This window comes from Pan paniscus, chromosome 5 (assembly GCF_029289425.2).
Source record: "Pan paniscus chromosome 5, NHGRI_mPanPan1-v2.0_pri, whole genome shotgun sequence".
NCBI classification, from domain to species: Eukaryota; Metazoa; Chordata; class Mammalia; order Primates; family Hominidae; genus Pan; species Pan paniscus.
Genome location: NC_073254.2, coordinates 85,330,178 through 85,353,175, shown reverse-complemented (window position 1 = coordinate 85,353,175; position 22,998 = coordinate 85,330,178). Strand labels below are relative to the sequence as shown.

The 22,998-nt window shown below is 32.2% G+C and overlaps 1 protein-coding gene across 40 annotated transcripts in view; it reads left to right on the top strand.

Moving 5' to 3' along the window:
• LOC129397991 (protein eyes shut homolog) overlaps positions 1 to 22,998 on the top strand; it is a 565,331-nt gene that overhangs the window by 419,564 nt on the left and 122,769 nt on the right. For all 40 annotated transcript variants that reach the window (XM_063605343.1, XM_063605344.1, XM_063605345.1 and 37 more), the window contains 2 exons: positions 14,850 to 15,043; positions 17,617 to 17,744. In XM_063605343.1, the coding sequence (XP_063461413.1) occupies positions 14,850 to 15,043; positions 17,617 to 17,744 (322 nt within the window). The remainder of the gene's footprint in view (positions 1 to 14,849; positions 15,044 to 17,616; positions 17,745 to 22,998) is intronic.

The following is a 22,998-nucleotide window of genomic DNA, read 5'->3' as shown; positions in this document are numbered from 1 at the left end:
GCTACTTCCATAACATAATAGTGCAATGTGAAGCAGGAATTCCTGATCTAGCTAAGATTATTGATGAAGGTTGTTATACTAAACAACATATTTTCAATGTGAAAAAAAACAGCCTAGTATCAGAAGATAGTGCCACCTAGGACTTTCACAGCTAGAGAGGAAAAGTCAGTGCTGACTTTAAACCTTCAAAGAACAGAGTGCTTCTCTTGCTAGGGGTTAATGCAGCCGGTGAATTTTAGTTGGAGCCAATGCTTATCTTCCATTCCAAAAATCCTAGGTTCCTTAAGAAAGATGCTAAATTTACTCTGCCTGCCCTCTAGAAATGGATGAACAAAGTCTGAATGACCACACACCTGTTTACAGCATAGTTTAGTGAATATTTTAAGCCCACCATTGTGACCTGCTGCTCAGGAAAAAAAAAAATATTCCTTTCAAGATGTTACTGCTCAGTGACAATGCAACGGATCACCCAAGAGATCTGATGGAGTTATACAAGGAGATAAATATTGTTTTCATGACTGCTAACATGGCATCCCTTTTGTAGCCCACCAATAAAAGAATATTTTTACTTTCAAGTCTTTTTATTTAAGAAATGCTTTTTGTAAGGCTATAGCTTCCATAGACAGTGATTCCTCTGATGGATCTAAGCAAAGTCAATTGAAAGCTTTCTGGAAAGAATTCACCATTCTAGATGCCATTAAGAATATTTGTGATTCATTAGAGGAGATCAAAATGTCAACAATAACAGGAATTTGGAGGTAGTAATTCCAACCTTCATGGGTGACTTTGAGTGGTTTAAAACATCAGTAGAAGAAGCAACTGCAAATGTAGTGGAAATAGCAAGAACACTAGAATGAAAAGTGGAGCCTAAAGAGGTGAATGAATTGCTGCCATTTCGTGATACAACTTTAATGGATGAAGATTGTTTCTTACGAATGAGCAAAGAAAGTGGTTTCTTCAAATATAATCTACTCCTGGTGAGGCTGCTGTGAACATTGTTGAAGTTACAACAAAAGATTTAGAATATTACATTAATTTGGTTGGTAAAACCAAGTGCAGGGTTTGCGAGGACCAACTTTAATTCTGAAAAAAGTTCTATTGTGGGCAAAATGCTCTCAAATGGCATTGCATGCTACAGAGAAATATTTCATGAAATGAAAGCTTGTTGTCTTATTTTAAGAAATTATCACAGCTTCTCCAATCTTTAGCAACCACCACCCTGATCCATCAGTGACCATGAACATTGAGGAAAGAACTTCCATCAGCAAAAATATTAGGATTTGCTGAAAGCATGGATGATTGTTAGCATTTTCTGGCAATAGAGTATTTGCAAATTAAGGCATGTACATTGTTTTCCTCAGATATGAAGTTATTGCACACTTAATAGATTATAATATAGTGTAAACATAACTTTCATATGCATTGGGAAGCCAAAACATTTGTGTGACTTGCTTCAGATTGATATTGACTTTATTGTAGTGATCTGGAAACCTACCTGCAATAGCTCCAGGATATGCCTGTACGCACTTTACCACTTTGGTTTTCAAAAACTTAGTATAAACAAAACTTAAAATATAATGTTAATAATGTTTTATATTGATAATGTGTTATGATAATTTTATTTTGGATATATTGAGGTACATTAAATATTATTAAAATGAATATTACTTGCTTTATTTTTTAAAATGTGATGACTAGAAAATTTAAAATCGCATGTGAAATGTTCTGTTTCTCTTGAATGGAGCTGTTCTAGAACATAATGAACAAAATTGTACAGATTACACAGGTTTTAAAGAATCAAAATTTAGGCTCAATGTGTTTTTGGAGGTTAATTCTCTGATTTTTTTTTGATAAATTATATTTTGTTATTGGTATTTTCAACCACTATAAATTTATTTGTGTGAATTTTTGTACATGTTTAGATTGCAATTTTACTAGAACAGAATTGTTCATCATTCTCTTATATTTTCAGTCTTTTAAAACACATATAATCAAATTATAAAATTTCTATTTTAATATTCTTAATGAGGTGTAGATATGTTCTCTCACTTTTTAAATAAGAACTACTAAAGGACTGATTGCTTTATTTGTTTTTTAAAGCCTCATGTTTGGGTTTATACATCCGTAAGTTTTACATTTATATTTTATTCACCTTCCAATAGCTCTGCTCCTGAAAAAAAATGACTGCCTTATTTTTCAACTTTTCTTTTGAATATTAACTCTTCATATGTCTGCCTTATTTTCTCTTTTCTCTCATTCTCCCAGAGAAATGACTAAATCTGCATGGTATTAGGGGTTGAGGTGATTTCAGCCAGAGATTAGGCAAGCCCCTGATCAAAGCTTTAAAGCTTTGATGAAACATGAAAATAAAATTAGATGTAGAGAGGCTTCACTGTCCAACCACAATTGGTAGTTTGCTAATTGTGGCTTGAGACCATACTTTTAGTATTCATGACAGATTTTTTCTCTTTATTTCTTCTAAAAAAATGGGATACATGTGCAGAACGTGAAGGTTTGTTACACAGGTATACGTTTGTCATGATGGTTTGCTGCACCTATTGACCCATCCTCTACGTTCCCTCCCCTCACCTACCAACCCCCAACAGGTCCTGTTGTGTATTGTTCCCCTCTCTGTTTCCATGCGTTCTCAATGTTCAACTCCCACTTATAAGTGAAAACATGTGGTGTTTGGTTTCCTGTTCCTGTGTTAGTTTGCTAAGGATGATGGCTTTCAGCTTCATCTATGTCCCTGCAAAGGACAAAGGACATGATCTCATTCCTTTTTATGGCTGCATAGTATTTCATGGTGTTTATGTACCACATTTTCTTTATCCAGCCTATCATTGATGGGCATTTGGTTTGGTTCCATGTCTTTGCTATTGTAAATAGTGCTGAAATAAACATATGTGTGCATGTCTCCTTATAGCAGAATAATAGGAATGCTTTTACAGAGTTATTGGAAATGTAAATTAGTTCAACCATGATGGAAGACAGTATGGTGATTCCTCAAGGATCTAGAACCAGACATACCATTTGACAGGTCTTCTCTGTATTACTTTTTGTTTACATCATTTTGATTGTGTTGCTCAAAATTACTTTTCTAACTGGAAATGTAGTTTTTCTACTAGGAATACTTGAATTTATTAAATAGGAACTTAGGCTGGTATGTACAACGTAGTCCCATGTAGCCTAACCTAAAATTGCACAACAGGATATGTAACATATGCATATTTTTCCAACAATTATACCTCACAGTCTGTTTTGAATTCTACCACACCCTTCTCATATCATAATTCAGTGCTCTGGGAGCCCTTTTTATTTCAGTCTCCTGCTTCTTCAAAGTAAGAGATGTGAATGGATTTATTTTAGGGGCCATATCTATTTGCTCCCCATGTGCTTTTTGTTGTTGGTATTCTATGCATGATTTACATGTTTTTAGGTACTTTCTTAAATCCAGTATTGCATTTTGGGCTTCTGGCAGCCATTCCTCGAAGTTTCTGATGAATAATGTAGAGATGGAATGTTTCTAGACTATCCCCCTTGTGCCTCAGTCACCTTGCTTCTAATAGGCATAACGACAATATCTACTTTATAAAAGTTGCTGCATTATTACATATAAAGGGCTTAGAGCACTGTGTGGTTTATTAAAGACATAGATGAAAAGCAATATAACAATCATTCTTATGCATTTATGTATAATCTTTCCTCTCATACTACAAGAGCAGAGTTGAATAATCCAAGAGACCTGATGGCCCACAAAGCCCAAAATAATTACTATCTGCTTCTTTAGAGAAAAAAAATTGCAGATCCATACAATGGAGGAATATATTGGGTTTTAATCTCCTTGCAATAGGTTGTGTGCTCAATCCTGGTAATTTAAGTGGAAGAGCTGAGTGGTGAGAGTCACACATTAGAAACTTAGCAAAGTCAGTACTTTTAACTGCTAAACTTTCATATCCTGCATGGCCAAAACTGAATTAATAACAAGATAATAACTTTACTTAAATGGTATTTGTTAAGGTATGTTTACAATGAATAACTTAAAATATTTTTTTGTTTATCTGAAATGCTAAACTAGCAACTTTTTACATAATTACTTTTACCATGGATGAATAACTGAGTATTTTCATTAAATGTTCTTTCTTATTTTGGAGCAATTCTTTGTCTTGGCAAACTCTTAAAAATGTAATCAAACATGGGTAAACAAGTTAGCTGTCTTTCTTCAATTTTCTTGTATTTACTTCTTCTGTCACTTTTCAAGTTCTTGAACAGAGCCCCTAGCAACCATTTCTTTCTCTCCCCATAGAAATGAAAGGCAAATTATCATGCTACTTGGTGATGCCTTTGTGTTGCCTATCCTAAGAGTATAATAGCTTCATTCTTACAGGAAAGTAGACTAAAACGAACTTGAGTGAATAAAATACTCAACTAACTGCAGTGCGTTATTTTACACAGAATTGCTTCAGAAATTTTTGACACTTCATCAGAGGATTGACCAAAAGAATTTACTGAAATTGTAATAAAACATAATGGTCTAAAATAATCTTTTATTCATTGTGATTTTTTTATGGATATATGCACATTGTTAGGATAGCAGAGCTAGTTTGTTTTATAGAAGCCCCATTATGATTTCTACTAAAATAAAAATTACTTAGATAATTTTAATAGGATTGCTGCTTAAATATTTTACTTCAAATTATTTGGGTTATGTCTGTATGTTTGTACATGTGTGTGTATGAGAGAGAGAGACAGAGAGAGACTTTTTTGAGATAAAAATGATAATAACTTACACCTGGAGAATTGTTTCTTTATCATGGACATCTTTTAATAAATGGCTCCTTATTTATGCCACACTTACTGTTACTATGAAAAATGTACTGTACTCTTATAGCAAACCCACACTATGTATTTTTTGTATTTAGATAAACTTTTAAGCATTCTACTCCAAGAATATAACCCTGTCTCACTTTTCAAATTTGTTCCTTCTAGGATTCCAAATTCTGTTGGTTTTTCATTCCCTCAAACAACAAAGTCTATTGAGCCTTTACCATACTTTCATTATTTCCTCCTTGTGATGCCTTTCTCTTCTTGTGCAATTAAATTATATGGTCTGTCATTACTACCACTTTTTCACATTCTCAATTTCTTGTTCCTCTCTCCTCGCGTTGTAACCCCCTGCAAAATTACAAACCTGTTAAATTTATCTCTACTTATTAATTTGTTTGCAGTAAAATATACATGGAACCATGCTACCTGGTCTCATATATTCACTAATTTCAAGGAGTTCGTAGACACTGCCCATAAATTTTGATAGGTTTTTCTAATGTGTACATTTTTTTCTCTCAATATGCTAGGCAACCATTTATTACGTCTCTTCCTTACTCAAACTTCCACCCCTTTCATTAGACTTCATTTTTGTCTTTGCTTCATATTTTAGTAAACAGCAGAAACAACCAGAAAAAGAGATCTCCAGGCTCTGCCTGGATGCCACCAGTTAACTTGATTATTTGCCCATCTATTTTTGTCTTTTCTCCTGTTATATTGATGTCTCTTACCTGATAATCCCTTTACCGGTGGGTGGGATTCCATGTGTCACTCTACCTTACTTATAGACATTAATCTAGAATCTGTCCCCTTTATTGCATTCATTATCAATTTTCTTTCTCTAGTTAATCATCCCATCTGTTCACAAATATGACCTGACAACCTCTAAGACCTCCTTAGTTGCTACTTCATACCACTGTACTTCATACAACTCAGAAGAGATATTTGGATCAATGCTTCACAAATTTTTATTTACATATGAATCATGTGGGACTCTTGGTTAAATCGGATTCTCCTTCAGTTGGTCTGGAGTGCATTTCTAATGAGATACCAGGTGAAATCTTGATTCTACTGGTTCAGGGACCATCCTTTGAATTGCCAGGAATTATATACTACCTCTTTCCATTTTTATTCTTCTCATTTCCTCTTGAACCTATGCAACTAATGTTTATCCCCACTATACCATAGAAACAGTTCTACTAATGTTTATTAAATCGCCATTGCTAAATTTAATCTTTAATTAATTCAGTCTAATTCTTCGTCTTTTATAAACCATTTGCAGTATTTGACAAATTTTGTATTTTTAAAACATCACACTCTTGTTTCTCCTACATTCCCCCTTCCTTGGTTGTTCTTTCTTAATAACTTTTCAGGTACCTTCACATCTTTATATTTTCTATACATTGAAGTGCACATTCTATACATTGATAGCACAACTCTGCTATAGTAACATTAAATATCAGTGTTGCCATCTCTCTCTCCATTTTTTCCCTAAAGGATCATACCTGTTCTCTTGGCTTTAAATACTATCCTCATACAGGCAAATCTCAAATATTTATCTTCACTTATGACCTCACCTCAGAAACTGCAGATCGCTCTAATTAACTGCCTATAAACCAACCTCACTTGGATGTGTAATAAATATCTTGAAATTAACATATCTAAAAGTGATTCTGATTTCTTCCCTTAAATTCTTTTTCCCTATCTTAGAAAAGATTAATCCTTTCTTTCTGGTTACTTACATAAAAAAAAAAAAGATTAAATCTTCCTTTTCCTTTTCCTTCACTTTAAATCCATCAACAAATGTAGATGACTGTACTTTCAAAATATATTTAGAGCATGATTTTTTTCTCACTGTCTTCTTCACTAGCATCCTAATCCAGTCTCTATAATTCCATTACTGCAATACTGCAGTAGTCTAAAATCTTGTCTCTCTGCTTTCCTTCTTGGACATCTACAGGCTACTTGTGAAGAAATATTTTGAAAATGTGAAATCATGCCACTATTTAGAACAAAATGCTCCGTAATCTTTCCATAGAATCTAAAAGCAGTAAATGCCAGAATTCCTGAAATAGTTTATTACATCCTCCTCTGAGCTCATCTCCATACCCATACAATTGTTGACTCAGTCTCTTAGCTTTCATTCTGTTTCTTGAATACCTAAGCATGCTCTCAACTCAAAGTCTTTGCATTTGTTGTTTTCTCTGTTGATATGCTCTTTATTTATTCATTTACTTGTTTTTTCACCAAATATTTATTGAGAATCTATTGTGGGGTAGCAGCATTCTATTTGCTTGTAATAAATCAGCCAATAAAACAAACAGAATTACCTGCCCAAGTAGAGCTTATATTTAAATGAAGGAAACATATTATATACACAAATCCTTATATAATATATTATTTTAGAACATTATCTGAACTGAAAAGTGTAAATACAACAAGATGAGGGAAGTTGGTGTTCACATTATTCCTTTTTTTTTTTTTAAGACAAAGTCTCCCTCTGTCGCCCAGACTGGAGTGCAGTGGCGCAATCTCCGCTCACTGCAAGCTCTGCCTCCTGGGTTCGAGCAATTCTCCTGCCTCAGCCTTCCGAGTAGCTGGGGTTACAGGTGCCTGCCACCATGTCTGGCTAATTTTTGTATTTTAGTAGAGACGGGTTTCACCATCTTGGCCAGGCTGGTCTCGAACTCCTGACCTCATGATCGGTGTGCCTCAGCCTCCCAAAGTGCTGGGATTATAGGTGTGAGCCACAGCACCTGGCCCACTTTGCTCTTAAACAACCTATCCACAGGACTCATTCCATTATTTCTATAAATCTTAGATATTCCTTGCATCTTTGAGGCTGCACAATGTGCCCCCTCTCTTAAGAACTCTTCTTAGAAATCCTTTTACTGATTTATTTTTCTTAACATCATTTATTACTAGTAAACATACTGTATAATTAATTGATTATATGTATTTTAAATGTGTTCTATTTCCTTGTAAATTCATGACTTCATGAGGTTAAAATCTATTTTGTACATTGCTATAATCCAAGTATATAGACTATTTCTTGACATATAATCAGTGTCAATAGACACATTATTCTAAATTAATTAAAGTATTACTTTAATTGCTTCATAGCTGTGATGAAGAATATTTTACATAAGAAAAAGTCTGATATCTTAATTTGGGGGTCTAAGCATATACGATCATTTTCTTTTCATCAAACATTCCATAAAAATAAACAAATACGGTGTTTCTGAAGCATAACATGGAGACCATTATCAGACTTTTTATTCAGGAATTCTGGGGAAATTGAGAAGTGATTGGATCAGGTAAATTAAAAAGCCAAGGCACAGAAAATCACATCTTAAAATGTGCACAACAAAATGCTTTCACCTCAGGAAAAGCAGTTGTCCCCATTTTGAAATCTTGGGGTCAAGCTTATGAGAATGGATCACTGCAAGAGCTCTTAGATATGGCACTAAAAGCACAACTCATAAAAGAAAAACTAAATAGATAAATCAGTGTTCATAAAAATAAACTATTTTTTTTCCAGAAATACCATGTTAAGAAGATTAAAAGACAAATGATAGGCTTGCAAACCACATATATGACAAAGGACTCATATATAGATGACAGAAAGGCATCTCAAAACTCAATACCATGAAAATCCAAAAATCTCGATAAATAATAGACAAAAAATACAAGGAGAAAATTCACTGAAGAAGCTATAAGGATAGCAAATAAGTACATGAAAAGATGTTCAATGTCACTGACCATGAGATAAATGCAAATTAAGGCCACAATAATATGTTGCTACATACCTATTAAAATAGCTAAAATAAAAAAATGGTAACACAAAATGCTGGTGCATATGAGGGGTAACTAAATCTCTTATACATTGCTGTGGAAAATGTAAACTAGTACAGCCACTTTGGAAAACAATTTGACAGTTTCTTTAAAAACTATACATGCCTTAACCATATGACCCAGCAAATCCTAGTAGGATAAAAATTTACTTTCACACTGAAGCCTATATATTATTTGTGGTAGCTTTATTTGTGTCTTAGTCAGTTTAGGCTACTATAACAAATTAACACAGATTAAGTGGCTTAAACATTTATTTATCACAGTCCTGAAGGCTGGGCAATAGAGATCAAGGTCGCAGAAGATCTGTTGCCTGGTGAGGCACACTTCATGGTTTGTCAATGGCTGTCTTTTTGTTGTATCCTTCACATGGTAAAGAGCTGAGAAAGGGAGAGCAAGCTATCTGATTATTATAAGGGTACTAATCTTATACACGAGAGCTCCACTGTCATAATCTAATTACATCCCAAAATTCCCACCCCAAATCTATTGTATTGAGGATTAGGTTTCAACATAATATGTGGGGGACACAAATTTTCAGTCCCTAGCAATTTGTAATAGTGAAAAACTGGAAACAATAAAAGTGTCCTTCAATAAGTGAATGGTTAAACAAACTGTGGTACATTCATACCAGATACTACTATTTACCAATTAACCGAAAAAAAAAAAAGACCTATTGGTACACATAAGAGCTTTAATGTATCTCAAGGGCATTATAACAAGAGGGACAAAAAAGACAATTCCAAAAAGTTACATATTGTATGGTTTCATTTAAAGAACATTATCAAAATAGCTCAACTATAGAGATGGAGAAAATCGATGGTTGTCAGTGATCAGGAAATGGTAGAGGGCAGAGAAGTGGGAAAGATTATAACGGGATAGCATGAGAGAGATCTTTGTAATCATGGAATGGTTCACATTTTTATAGTGGTGATTACCTCAATCTACACATGTGATGAAATGACATAGAACTATACCCAAATATTATGCTAATGCCAATTTTCTAGTTTGATATAGTGTTATAGTTACATAAGATGTAAACATACTCAGGATTTCCTGGTATTAACTTTGTAATTTCCTATGAATCTATTACTATTTCAAAATGAAATGTGAAAAATCACACATTTCACTGTTTACTATGTTACCCAATGGATTACTTTGGAAACTGCCATGACAAATATACACACAGGATATATTTATACATTGGGAGAATTTTGTTTGTTTCTGGAAGAAGCCAAATAAAATGCATTTGTTTTTGTATATTTTTATATTCAACATATGATGTTGAACAACATTTTATCTGAGAGTAGAAATATTGGTCTAGTACTAACAATCAAATGGCATTTGAGTCTTCTATTTTTTGTACAGAATTAATCTGGACATGTATTGCTGTGAAAAGAGCATGGAATTATTATGGGATTAGGTGGTATGCGGTTTTTAAAATTATCAATCTTCCATTAATTAACCAGATGTGTGACATGTGGCAAATTGCTTAACATCTAGAAAAATTAGTTTCTTTTAAATAAAATAAAATGAAAATATACAACTCATTTATTTTACTTAACATAATATCCACCATTTCCATCCTTCTCACAAATAGCAGAATTTAATTATTTTATATGTCTGAATAGTATACTATTGTGTATATAGTTAACATTTTCTTTATCCATTCTTCCATTGTGGAACACTTAGGTTGATTCCATTTGTTGGCTATTATAAATCATGCTGCAATAAACAGGGGGTAAAAATATCCCTTTGGTATACTGACTTCAATTCCTTTTGGAGATATACATCATATTAACTGAAATAGGCCAGACACAGAAACACAAAAACTGCAAAAACTTCATGATCTCACTCATAAGTGAAATCTAAAAAAAAAAAAAAAAAAAAAAGCTGGTATCATAGAAGTAGGACAGTGGTTACTAGAGACTGGAGAGGGGAGGGAAGAGGGAAAATGGGTAGAGGTTGGTCAACAGGTACAAAGTACAATGAGATAAGAAGAAGAAGTTTTGCTGTTTGATTGCACAGAGTGACTATGCTTAAGTAAGGTGCTATATATTACAAAAGGGCTAGAAGAGATGGTTTTGAATGTTCTTGCCACGAATAAATGATAAAGGCATGAGGTGATAGATATACTAACTATCCCGATTGGATCATTATACCACATGGATATGTTTCAAAATGTCAAAATATACTCAATAAATATGTACCATTACAATGTGTCAACTAAAATAAAACTGGGTAAGAATAGACCTCTATAAATTTCAGGTTTTGTTTTAAGAATTTTATCAAATCTTTATGGATGTAAGCACTATGGAAATGCCAAGAATTACATACTTATAAGGTAGGATCATTCAAACAATGTTTTACTATAATTTCAAGTAATATTTATGTCTAATTAAGTACCACTAAATATCTAATCAAATATCGTCAATATTTGATTATTTAAAAGGAAAACATTATGTTAATGTATCGTAACATGGAGAAATACATATTTACTCTTTGTATGATCAAAATAAAAGCTTATATATTAATAAATATCCACAAATTAAAGGTTGAGTTGTTTTCAAATAATAATGTCAATGGTGTGGTCACTGAACATTTTATACTGCCTTTATGACTGTCTGTTTTAGAAACTGACACAATCCAAAATCCAAATGAATTAATATTATATAATCTAAGCAGTGTTTTCTGGCTAGTAAGTTGTCACTAAGTAACTTAATATTTTGTAGATAAATATTTCTTGGTGCTCCTCTTCACATAGTAATAAATGAGTTGGATATAAGAAATTTTTCAATAAATATGTTGTTTACTAAAAACTCTTACACTATATAGTGATTTGGATGAAAATGGTTATAAACTTGAAGTACAAATACCTTAATTTTCAAAGTCCACATATATCATTTTTAGCTAGGAGTCAGATATCTCCCTTTTCAGTTTTTTCTAACATGTATCAATTGTCCAAAGCCTTACTCAAGGTAAGAGGAGTAAAAGAGTAAAATTTGTTTTCAAAATCTAGAAGTTCACAGAGATGGCAAGGCCTGTCAGCCTACTACTGCAGTTACGTTTTAATGTCACTATGGTGTGCCTAATGACAGCACATTGAACAGATTGACAAGTATTTGTTAACTGTGAAGTGAAACACCTGCTGATCCAAGTTCTATACAAGCTGCAGTGGGTACCCCAGGCTTGGACCTTAATAATACTAGTTTGTTAACTCTATTTGCATAATCTTAGTAGGGTGGGGACTAAGGGGAGGCAAGTGACTTGCCTAGGAAATCAAGTTTAAAGAGGCATTTGCTTTCACATCCCTTCAAGTGCCAAACCTCACTGTACAACTCTGCTGTTGATAGTGTATCGACGAATAGGCATGGCAAGAAAATTAGTCTTAATAAATCTAAAGGAATACAAATCATATCATATATGTTCCTCAACCCTCACAAAACTAATTAGAAATTAACAACAGATGTTGTTTCTAGAAATCTTCACATATCTGGAAATTATTATAAACAACATATTTCTGAAATAACCTGAGAGTAAAGAAGAAAAAAATAACATGGAACCATATGAAAAATTATGAAATGCAGCTAAGACAGTGCTTAGCTAAAACAGTGCTTATACTGTGCTTAAGTACTTATAACAGTGCTTATAGTTCCAAGTTTCTACACCAGAAAAAGAACTCTCAAATCAATATTTTAAGCTTCAGCCTTAAATAAATGGAAAAAAACCACATTAAGTGCAAAGCATACAAACAAAAGAGGACAGTAAGATTTGCACAGAAATCATTAAAACTTCTTAGAGAAAATCAATGAAACAAAAAAATTGATTTTTGAGGAAAACAAGATGGACAAATCTTTAGTCGGAATGAACAAGGAAAAAATACAAGGAAAGACACAAGTAAATAAAATAAGCATTGGAAGTGAGGACTCATTAATGACCACTCAAAATTTAAAAGATTATAAGGAGGTATTATGAACAACATTAGGCCAACAAATGTGACGACTTAGAGGAAATGAATAAATTCTTAAATATATGTAAATTACTAACAGTGACTCAAGAAGAAATGGAAAATTCATATAGACCTGCCAGATATTTAAGAGATTAGTACCAATCCTCGATAACTGGCACTAATCTCTTAAAAGAAGAGAAAAGGAAAAAAGAGAAGAGAAAGGAACACTTTTGAAGTCATGCTATCAGGCCAGTATTACCCTCATACCAAAACCAAAGACAAAGCTGCCACAAGAAAACACAGCTAGACTATGACTGAAAAAAATAAATGAATAAAAATAAAATTCAAAAATAAAATTAAGAAAGCAATTCTAGTTACATGACCTTCAAAATGCTTAGATATGAATTTAACAAATAAATGCAAGACTTTAACATAAAGCTATGCAACAATGCTGAGAGAAATGCAAGAATAGCCAAAGAAATGGAGATACATTGCATATTCATCGATTGGAATTCAATCTTGTTGGGATGGAAATTTTTCCCAATTTTATCTATTGATTTAATAAAATTCCTATAATATTCCAGCAGGCTTCTGTGTAGAAATTGACAAGCTCATAGAAAAATTTATAGGAAACTATAAAAAGAATCCATAGCATAGCCAAAATTATTTTTGGAAAAAAAGAAGGAAAGGTTGAATGACTACCCAATTTCAAAACCTACTATATAGCTATATGCATTATGTATTTATCTGGTCAATGGGTTATTGCACATAAAAAGGCATATAAGTCAGGAAAAAAATAGATATGCCAGAAATCAACTTTCTTGCATATCTATGTGCAACTTTATTGCACATAAAAAGGCATATAATAGGTCAGTTTTAACAGTTTTTAAACAAACAAACAAAGAAATGAGGGAAGGACAGTCTTAAAAGAAAAAAGTGTCATAACAATTGTACGTGTATACGTGAAACATATAAGCTAAATCATTATCCCACACCATATAAAAAATAAACTCAAATGGATTAGGAATCTAAACATAGGAGCTAAAATTATAAAATATATTAAAATGTCTTCATGACCTTGGGTTAGGCAAAATATTATTAGACACCAATTATATGATACCAAAATATATGATATAAAAATGACAAAATGGACTCAATTAAAGGAAAAGTAGAAAAATTGGATTTCATGAAATAAAAACTTTTGCTATCCAAATGTCAACAAGTGAGAAAATGGAAAGCCAAATCACATATATCATAAAGGACTTTTATTCAATATATACAAAGAACTCACTCAAAAAATGCTCTCAATCATAAGAAAGCTGATAACACAATTTAAAAATAGTTAATAGATTTAAAAAGACATTTCATTTTTGAAGATATACAAATGATTAATACACATACCAGAAGATGCTAAAAATAATTAGTCATTAGTGAATGAAAATTGAAGCCTCAGTGAGATACCATTGTACATTTACTAGAATGAGTACAACAAAGAAAACGGACAATATCAAATGTTGGCAAGAATGTGGAGCAACATAAACCTGACACATCGCTGGTGGGAATGTTAAAATGGCACAGCTACTTTGGAAAACAGTTTAGCAGTTTCCTAAAATATTAAACATGAATTTTCCATAAAATCCAGCAATTCCATTCCTGGGAATCTTTTCAAGAAATATAAAAAAAATTCCCTCAAATAATTGTATATGAATTCATGATTCATGAGAACCAAAAACTGAAAACAGATGTCCACTGAAGGATGAATGGATTAACAAAATGTATATATTGTGAATTACTCTTTAGCAATATAAAGTACCAACTACTGATACATGATACAACATGAAAATTCTTTAAAAAACATTGCTATGCAAAAGAAGCCAGTCGCAAAAGACCACATAGTCCATCATACCTTTCTAATGAAATGCCTGGAACTGGGCTTGGGTACAAAGATTGACTACAAAAGAGCTCTTCTTTGGGTAATGGAATTGTGCTAAAACTGTATTGTGATGATGCTTGAGTAGCTCTATACATTTGCAAAAGTTACTCTAGAATTGCAGTGAATGAATTTTATAATATATAACTTACACTGCAATGCATTTGTTAAATAAAAATATTTCATAAACTCTAGAGAAATTTTCTAGAATGTTTTGCTACATATCTATGCTCATTTCTTCTTTCCTTCCTTCCTTTTCTTTTTTTTTTCTTCCTTGTGTGTGATTTTTTTAAGGTCCATTCTGTGAGGTGTCAGCAAAACCTTGTGTTTCTCTGCTTTTTTGGAAAAGAGGAATTTGCCCAAATAGCAGTTCTGCTTATACTTATGAATGCCCAAAAGGATCTTCCAGCCAAAATGGTGAAACTGATGTCAGTGAGTTTTCATTAGTACCATGTCAGAATGGTACTGACTGCATCAAAATATCAAATGTAAGTCTCAATCTAACATATAAGTGAGTGGTTTTAAATTTTTTTTACTATTACCAAGCAATTTGGAAAGAATAAATAATTAGAATCCTTATTAAGGTAGTTTAATTGTTAAACTCAGACGAACAAGAACGGTCTACTTATTTTAATTTTTCCCATTTATATAGGAAAAAACTTTGCTCTTCCATCAGTATTTTCCCTTTTAAAAGAATATAAATTTGTACACTCTTCATTTTTACTTATTGCTTTTTTTCATCTTTTAGTTATTCAATATTGTTATACTTTAACTTTTCAATTTAACATTTAAATAAATAAGAGTAGGAAATATTTCATTAGCTCTTCTCACAAATTACTGTCTTTTCATTTTAGATTCATATTTGTCATTTATTCTTTAAAGAACCTTAAGAGATTATTTTTCCAACCTCCTAAACTTTTTGTTACTAACACTCTGAAAAGGAAATTTTTTTCCCCTGGAGAATTGTCCATTTTATCAAAAAAATTGCTGAACTTTTGCTGAGAAGAATTAGTTACATTATATAGAACATAACACACAGATAAAAGTTTATAGAAGAACATTTTTTACTCCACCTGAAATTTCTTCTACAATATGCAAATATTTGTTACCAATGTACCATATACTAGCCCCAAATATTTGGAGATACAAGGGCAAAGAGCAATAATACATGCTTCTTCTAAAAATCAAGGAAACTATTATTGTAGTAAGCAGACTATGTATGCCCCTCATCCTCCACCAAAAAATAAAATAAAAATAAAATAAATAAATATGTCCATGCACTAATCCTGGGAATATGTGCATGTGTTATGTTACCCAGCAAGAGGAAATTAAGATCGCAGATGGAATAAAGGCTGCTAATCAGCTGATGTTATCTTGGATTATTTGGGTGGATCCAGTGTAATCACAAGGGTCCTTTAAAGTGGAAGAGAGAGATGGAAGAATCAGAGTCAAAGGGGGATTTGATGATGTAATGAGGCTGGTTTTAAAGATGGAGGAAGGGACCATAAATGAAAAAATGAATGCATCCTCTAGAATAAGCTAGAAAAGTCAGGGGAACATTTTCCTGTAGAGCCTACAGAAGGGACACAGCAGACATCTTGGTTTTAGCCTTCTGAAACTTTTCAGACTTATGACCTCTGGAACTCTAAGATAATGATTTTTTGTTGTTGTTGTTGCTTCAAGCTACTAAGTTTGTAAGAATTTGCTATTTAAATAAAAAGTTGTTATATAAATAGAAAACTAATACAATAATCTATCAAGAACTATTAATAGTATCATTTAAAATGTTTTGCTTTTAAAGTTGACAATAATGAACAATTGAACACATTCTATAACTTTACTAGTTAAAAGAATCTTAATATAAGAAGCGACTTTTAATGGATGTATGCTTAACTATTAATTCATAGAAGTACTTTAATTCTATTTTGCTTCTCTATTATTCATTATTTATATTCTCTATTTAATATTCTCATTATTTAATATTCTCTATTATTCATTAGAAGAATTATTTTGTAGATAAATTACTTGGAAAATTGTACATGTTATCATTTGTACTGCTACCATGTATGAGGTTGGACAAGCTATATACCTCTTTCAACGTTAATTTTGGGTTAAATTAAATAAATTTTGATTGGATTCCATGAGAATAAAAAAATCATCAATTTTAAGTATACGGGCTTTTTACCTTGGAATCTTAATAAATCTTATTGTTCAGATAAATATGATAATGAAAATGATGGTAATGATGATGATGTTGATGATAAGGATAACAAAGAAAAAAGAGAGGAAAAAATAAGGAGGACAGCAAGAGGAAGAAATATGATGACTAGGTTGTATTTTGAATGCAGGTGAAATTAACTTTTGCCCAGCAAATTTAATTTCATTTTATTTTTACCTGCCCATGGATGCATGGACTTGTTTCAGGTGCCAATGGTTTATTTTCTATGCATAGTCACCCCAAAACTTGGTGGCTTAAAATAATTGTTTTATTATTATCTCTTATGGTACTGTGAGCTGACTTGTCTCAGCTAGGATATTGTTTAGAGTCCCTCTGAGGTTGCCATCGGAAAGTGTCTAGACTTGGACTTCATCTTGAAGGTTTTCTTATTCATATGTCTGGTAGTAAATGTTGGCTGTTAGCTTGGCCCAGAACTGGGCCTATTAGCCACAATCCTAAACATGATTTCTCCATGTGGCCTGCGCTTCCTGAGAGCATGGTGGCTGGGTTCAAAGAGCAAGCATTCTAAGATAATTAGATAGAATCTATATGGCCTTTAAAGCATCATTGTCTCCATGATCACAATCTTGCTTACATTCAAGAGGAAGGGAATATAGTTGCTAACTCTTAATAGAGGAGCTTTGATTTCACATAGCAGGAAGAGTGTGTGAGATGGGAGATGGTGTTGTGACATTTTGGAAAATAGAATCTGCCACATTGCTGACAGATAATTTCTACTCCAAGTTCATGAAAATAATTTTAACCCTTCTCCAGGTAAGAACCCATTCATTACCTTTGAAATATCCAAAATACTTTGTAAAAATTTTTTTTAATCTTTCCTAGGATGTTATGTGCATCTGTTCACCAATATTTACAGATTTGCTTTGTAAGAGCATTCAAACATCATGTGAGTCATTTCCTTTGAGGAATAACGCTACGTGTAAGAAATGTGAGAAAGATTATCCTTGCAGGTATAACTAATTTTCTGTTTATTTTTAATACAAAATACATGGTTTTTAAATCACGTGAACAAAAATATAATGATGTTCTGGTTTTAATCCTAACTTTTACTTAATGGTATATAATATTCTATTTGAAGTTAAAGTAAATTTTTTTGCATGTTTTGGGTTAATTGTTGTGGTATTAATTTAAAATAAATATTTGAGAAATTCTCAAGCATAATTTAGGTATACGGTTATCAAAAAAATATTTTGTTTCATAATGGAGGTTTTAATATAATCAAATAATAATTGAAGGTCTAGAAAGAAAAGAGAGATATATGTCTCCATAGTATTATTTCTGTTATACATATATAACGTTGAAATATTTTAAAATAATAGAATATTTCTTCCTGTATTTCACAAACCTCAGCAGATAGATATTAGTTAGGGTCTTTAGGCAGACTTTTAGGAATTCATTCTTTCTTTAAGTAAAAATTTGCCACAGATTACTCATTTATAAATGGCAGAAGTGACCCAAATATCTGGGCGTATAATTTAGTCAATTTTAAATAGCTTTATAGACATTTTCTCACATCATTAAGAAATACAATTTATACTCCTCACACTTGCCTGACTTTTATCTGACTGCTTAAAGTAAATTCTGTTGGGCATTATTGAAAAGCAGTAAGTAGCCTCAAAATTTTAGAATATTCATAAAGGCAGAAAATTAACATGCGGGGTACAGAATAGCCTTGGAACACACTGAAAAGAAACTTAGAATATGCATCCACTTCACACTGTACGATACTTTAATCTATTTCAAAGGAATCCAAATTTAAAGGTTTTTTTTAAAATTAACCTTTTGAAATGTGACTTTTTCAAAAGAAGTGACAATAAACCTTATCATTATATCAAGATATTGAAAACTCTAACCCATTCCGTCAAATTTTTGCATGCCTTCAATCGTATATTAATTCATCAATAAACCTGAATGTTATCCCTTTAAAAATATTTACTTTTAATTTACAATTCTATTTCTATGCCTCAATGTGCTAGTAGATTAGTGAATGTACTTAGAAAAGTGATCATCTTAAAAAAAAAAACCAAATACATCTCCTCCCCAAACATAAAACTGACTGATTAAAAAAAATTGCTAACTCTGACTCAGGTGAAATAATGGAGATATAATAAATATTAATTAAGTATGAAGTTGAAAAAAATGACAGGAAATTAATCTTGAAATCTATTTTTCTGTTCTCATATGAGTCAAAGAATATCAGTGAATATAATAATAAAAATAAAAACGACTTGACTTCAATGCTTTTATGTTAAGGATTTATCTGTGTGTTACTAACTTATGAGGTATGTTTTCCTAGGTCAGTGACTCTAACACTTTGAAATTAGAACTTCTTGAAGAGCTAAAGTACAAATGGTTGTTCTTTGTCTCTAGTGTTTATAATTTAATAGATCTGGGATGAGGATTGCAAATGTACATTTCCAATCAAGTCGTAAGTGATGCTGATGGTCCTGATCTGGAGACACCATACTTTGAGAACTATTAGTCAAGATGAGCTTGGCCTTAAACAGCTTCAATGAGGGAAATTGTCTTATACCTTCCAACTAGTTTAACTACTCTTTTCTACTGAAGTTTTACTCTTCTGAATTTGGGAGAAAAAAAAATGTGTTAAGGTGAAAAGGAGTCAAATGTGGAAAGGAGAAGAATAGAGTGATTATAATGATATTAGTTTCCCTACCTGAACATATGCTATAGATCTAAATTTATATGGGTAGATGAGAGAGAAACTGAAACAAAATTACCTCCCTGAGAAAGACAGTGAAACATTGGTTATGGAAATTTTTATTTGGTACCTAGTAACTTAAAGCAATACAGTTAGAAAGAAATTAATTTTCTCCAGTAGTTAAAAATCAGAAAATTCCTTACCACCTAGAAGACTGAAAGCTTTAGATGTCTATGGGAAGTTAGCATAAAAATGTTATTATTATGAGCAGAAAGAGTTGTAAAGTATCAAAAGGGGCAATGCTGGGAGCAGGTAGCACACAAGTAGAGTCTGATAGGAAAGGAAAAGGAATAATTGATGTCTTGGAGGTATCAGACAGATAGAATACAACTTTGGTGACTCTCTTAAATTATAGAAGAATGGTTTGATTGTTTATGTGAATACTTTGGAAAATGATTTGAAAATAAAATGGAGTTTGTGAAATACAGCAACTGCAAAAAAAGAAACAAATATTTTAAAAAGGATACTTGAACATTATTTGGGTGGCGGTTTAGCCATCCAAATACTAGGAATTCCTAGAGAATTCCTCTCACTCTTCTCCAGCATTACTGCTTTCCGTCTACAAAAGTGAAATAACTTTTTTACCCCCTACTTGCTTGTTTGGCCCTAGAAGGTAAATTTTTTCAAGGTATATTTGGCACTTTTGCATGTTGATACTTGAACCATTTGGAAGAAAGTCTGCACTTAAGATTAACAGTGAAACTCCTACCAGAGGTTTTAAAGGGAAATGAAAGTCACACTCTACAGTAACACTAAGAAACTGTATTGCAGCATGTAATTGTGCAACTGGAGGTCATTTTGCAACCATGAAGTCCAGCAAGGTGACAAAGCCAAAACAGATATAGAGCTGAAAGGATTAAAAGGAGAGCCAGAACAATGATCAGATTCTTTATGAAGAAAGAACTACCTATAGACAGTTTAACAATATGAGCCAATAATTCCCTGCATTGGTTTAGTCTGTTTGAGTTAGCATTATGTTATTTACCACTGAAAACTTTCCATGTAAATATACTGAAATTCTTTACAAACCACTGAGTTAGATTGCTCACATATTTTAAATGGTTAATCTTCAACCATACAAGTAGTTTTATTGCTCACTCAATTATTAGTTATCTACTAAAAGAAAATCAAATATTTCTGTAATATTGCTGAGTACTCTATGAAAATGATTTTGAATTACTATGAAATTGTACTCTACTGTAAGATATTCAAGAAGAATGTGTTTTATTCATGACTGTATTTGTAAATTATTTTACTGTGCTATGTATAGAATATTTTCTAACTAATTTATTTGATTCATTATATAATTTGTTTATAATAATTATTTTGGATCTTACTGATTGAAATGGAAGGTCTTGACTTGGGCGGTGATATGAAAAGACTAATCTGTTTAATTTAAAGAATATTTATATATTTTTCAGAAACTTTCCTACTCTAAGTAAAACTCTTCTGCAACCATAAAAAAGGCCAAAAAAATTAAAAAGAAAAAAAGCTCTTTTCGTTAGAAACTTACATTCCAGTAGGCAGATACTGCTTTAAATGATCACTCTGAGTCAATTTTATTAAATAGAGCATTGGTGTATGTTCCCAAGGGAAGGGAGACCAGCTAGAAAGCTACTATGAGTATGTAGCCCAGAGTTGGTGGTGACTGACACTGCCATCAAGATGACTCGCGATGATGGTAATTAAGGATCAGATCTGGAATATATTTCTAAGAATAGTTCAATCTTTTGCTGAAGGATTAGATGTGAGGTAACAGAAATAAGTCAAGGGTAACTCTAAGGTTGTTTGCTTAATTGAAAGGTTGGGAAATAAACCTTAACTGTTTTCTAATACCATTTCCAAAATGGAAAAATCTGTAGAAAGAAGGGCCTGGTTGGCAGGAGTGGAAAACAAGATGTCAGTTTTGAACATGTTAGACAAGACACCTAATAGAGCCAAGTAGAGATATTGAAGTAGATATCAAGTATGTTTCCATTTTAGAGAAGCTATCAGGGCTAAATATATAAATTTGGAAGCCAGTGCCAGAGACATGACATTTAAAACCAGGAAACTTGCTGTGCAGAAACCTTTTAGTTTAATTATATTCCATTTTTGTCTATTTTTGTTTTGTTGCATTTCCTTTTGAGAACTTAGTCATTAATTCTTTGCCTAGGCCAATGTCTGGAAGAGTTTCTCCTAGTTTTTTTTTCTAGGATTTTTAAAATGACAGGTCTTATGTTTAAGTTTCTAATCTAACTTGAGTTAATTTTTGAATATGGTAAAAGATAGGGGTCTAGTTTTATTCTTCTGCATATAATTCTTTATTTTTCCCAGCACTATTTATTGAATAGGATATTCTTTCCCCAATGTATATTTTTGTTGACTTTTTCAAAGATCAATTTGTTGTAGGTATGTGGTTCTCTATTCTGTTTCATTAATCTATGTGTCTATTTTTATATATCAATACCATGCTGTTTTGGTTACTATAACCTTTTAGTATAATTTTAAGTCAACAGAGTAAACAGACAAACTATAGAATAGGAGAAACATTTTCAAGGAAAACATACATCAAAAGGCTAGTATTCAGAATCTACAAGAAACTCAAACACCTCTGCAAGGAAAAAATCAAATAACCCCACTAAAAAGTCAGCAAAAGGCATGAACAAATATTTTTTAAAAGAAGATATAAAAGCAGTCAACAAACATATAAAAAATGCTCTACATCTTTAATCATCAGATAAATACAAATTAAAACCACAGTGAGATGCCATTTTACACCAATCAGAATGGTTATTACTAAAAAGTCAAGAAACAACAGATGTTGGCAAGGATGCAGAGAGAAGGGTATGCTTACACACTGTTGATAGAAAAATAAATTAGTACATCTCTATGGAAAACAGTATGAAGATTTCTCAAAGAGCTAAAAATAGAACTACCATTTTATCCAGCAATGCTACTACTGGATATCTAGCCAAAAGAAAAGGAATCATTATATCAAAATAGCACCTGCACTCATATGTTTATCACAGTACAATTCACAATAGCAAAGTCATGGAATCAGCCTAAGTGTCCATCAATGGATGACTGGATTAAAAACATGATACACACACACACACACACACACCATGAAATACAACTTAGCCATCCAAAATAATAAAATCATGTCTTTGCAGTAGCATGGATGGAACTGGAGGCCATTATCATAAGTGAAATGACTCGGAACCAGAAAGTAAAAAACCTAATCTTTTCGCTTATAAGTGGGAACTAGACAATGGGTACACACTGACATACAGGGCAAAATAATAGATATTGGAGACTCTAAAAGGTGGGATGGTGGGAGAGGGTGTAAGAATGAAATATGAACTATTGGGTAAAATGTTCACTATTCGGGTTATGGGTACACTAAAAGCCCAGACTTCACTGCTATGTAATATACCCATGTTAAAATAACAAAAAACAAGCAAACAAACAAAAAACTGCACTTGTAGTCTCTAAATGTAAAA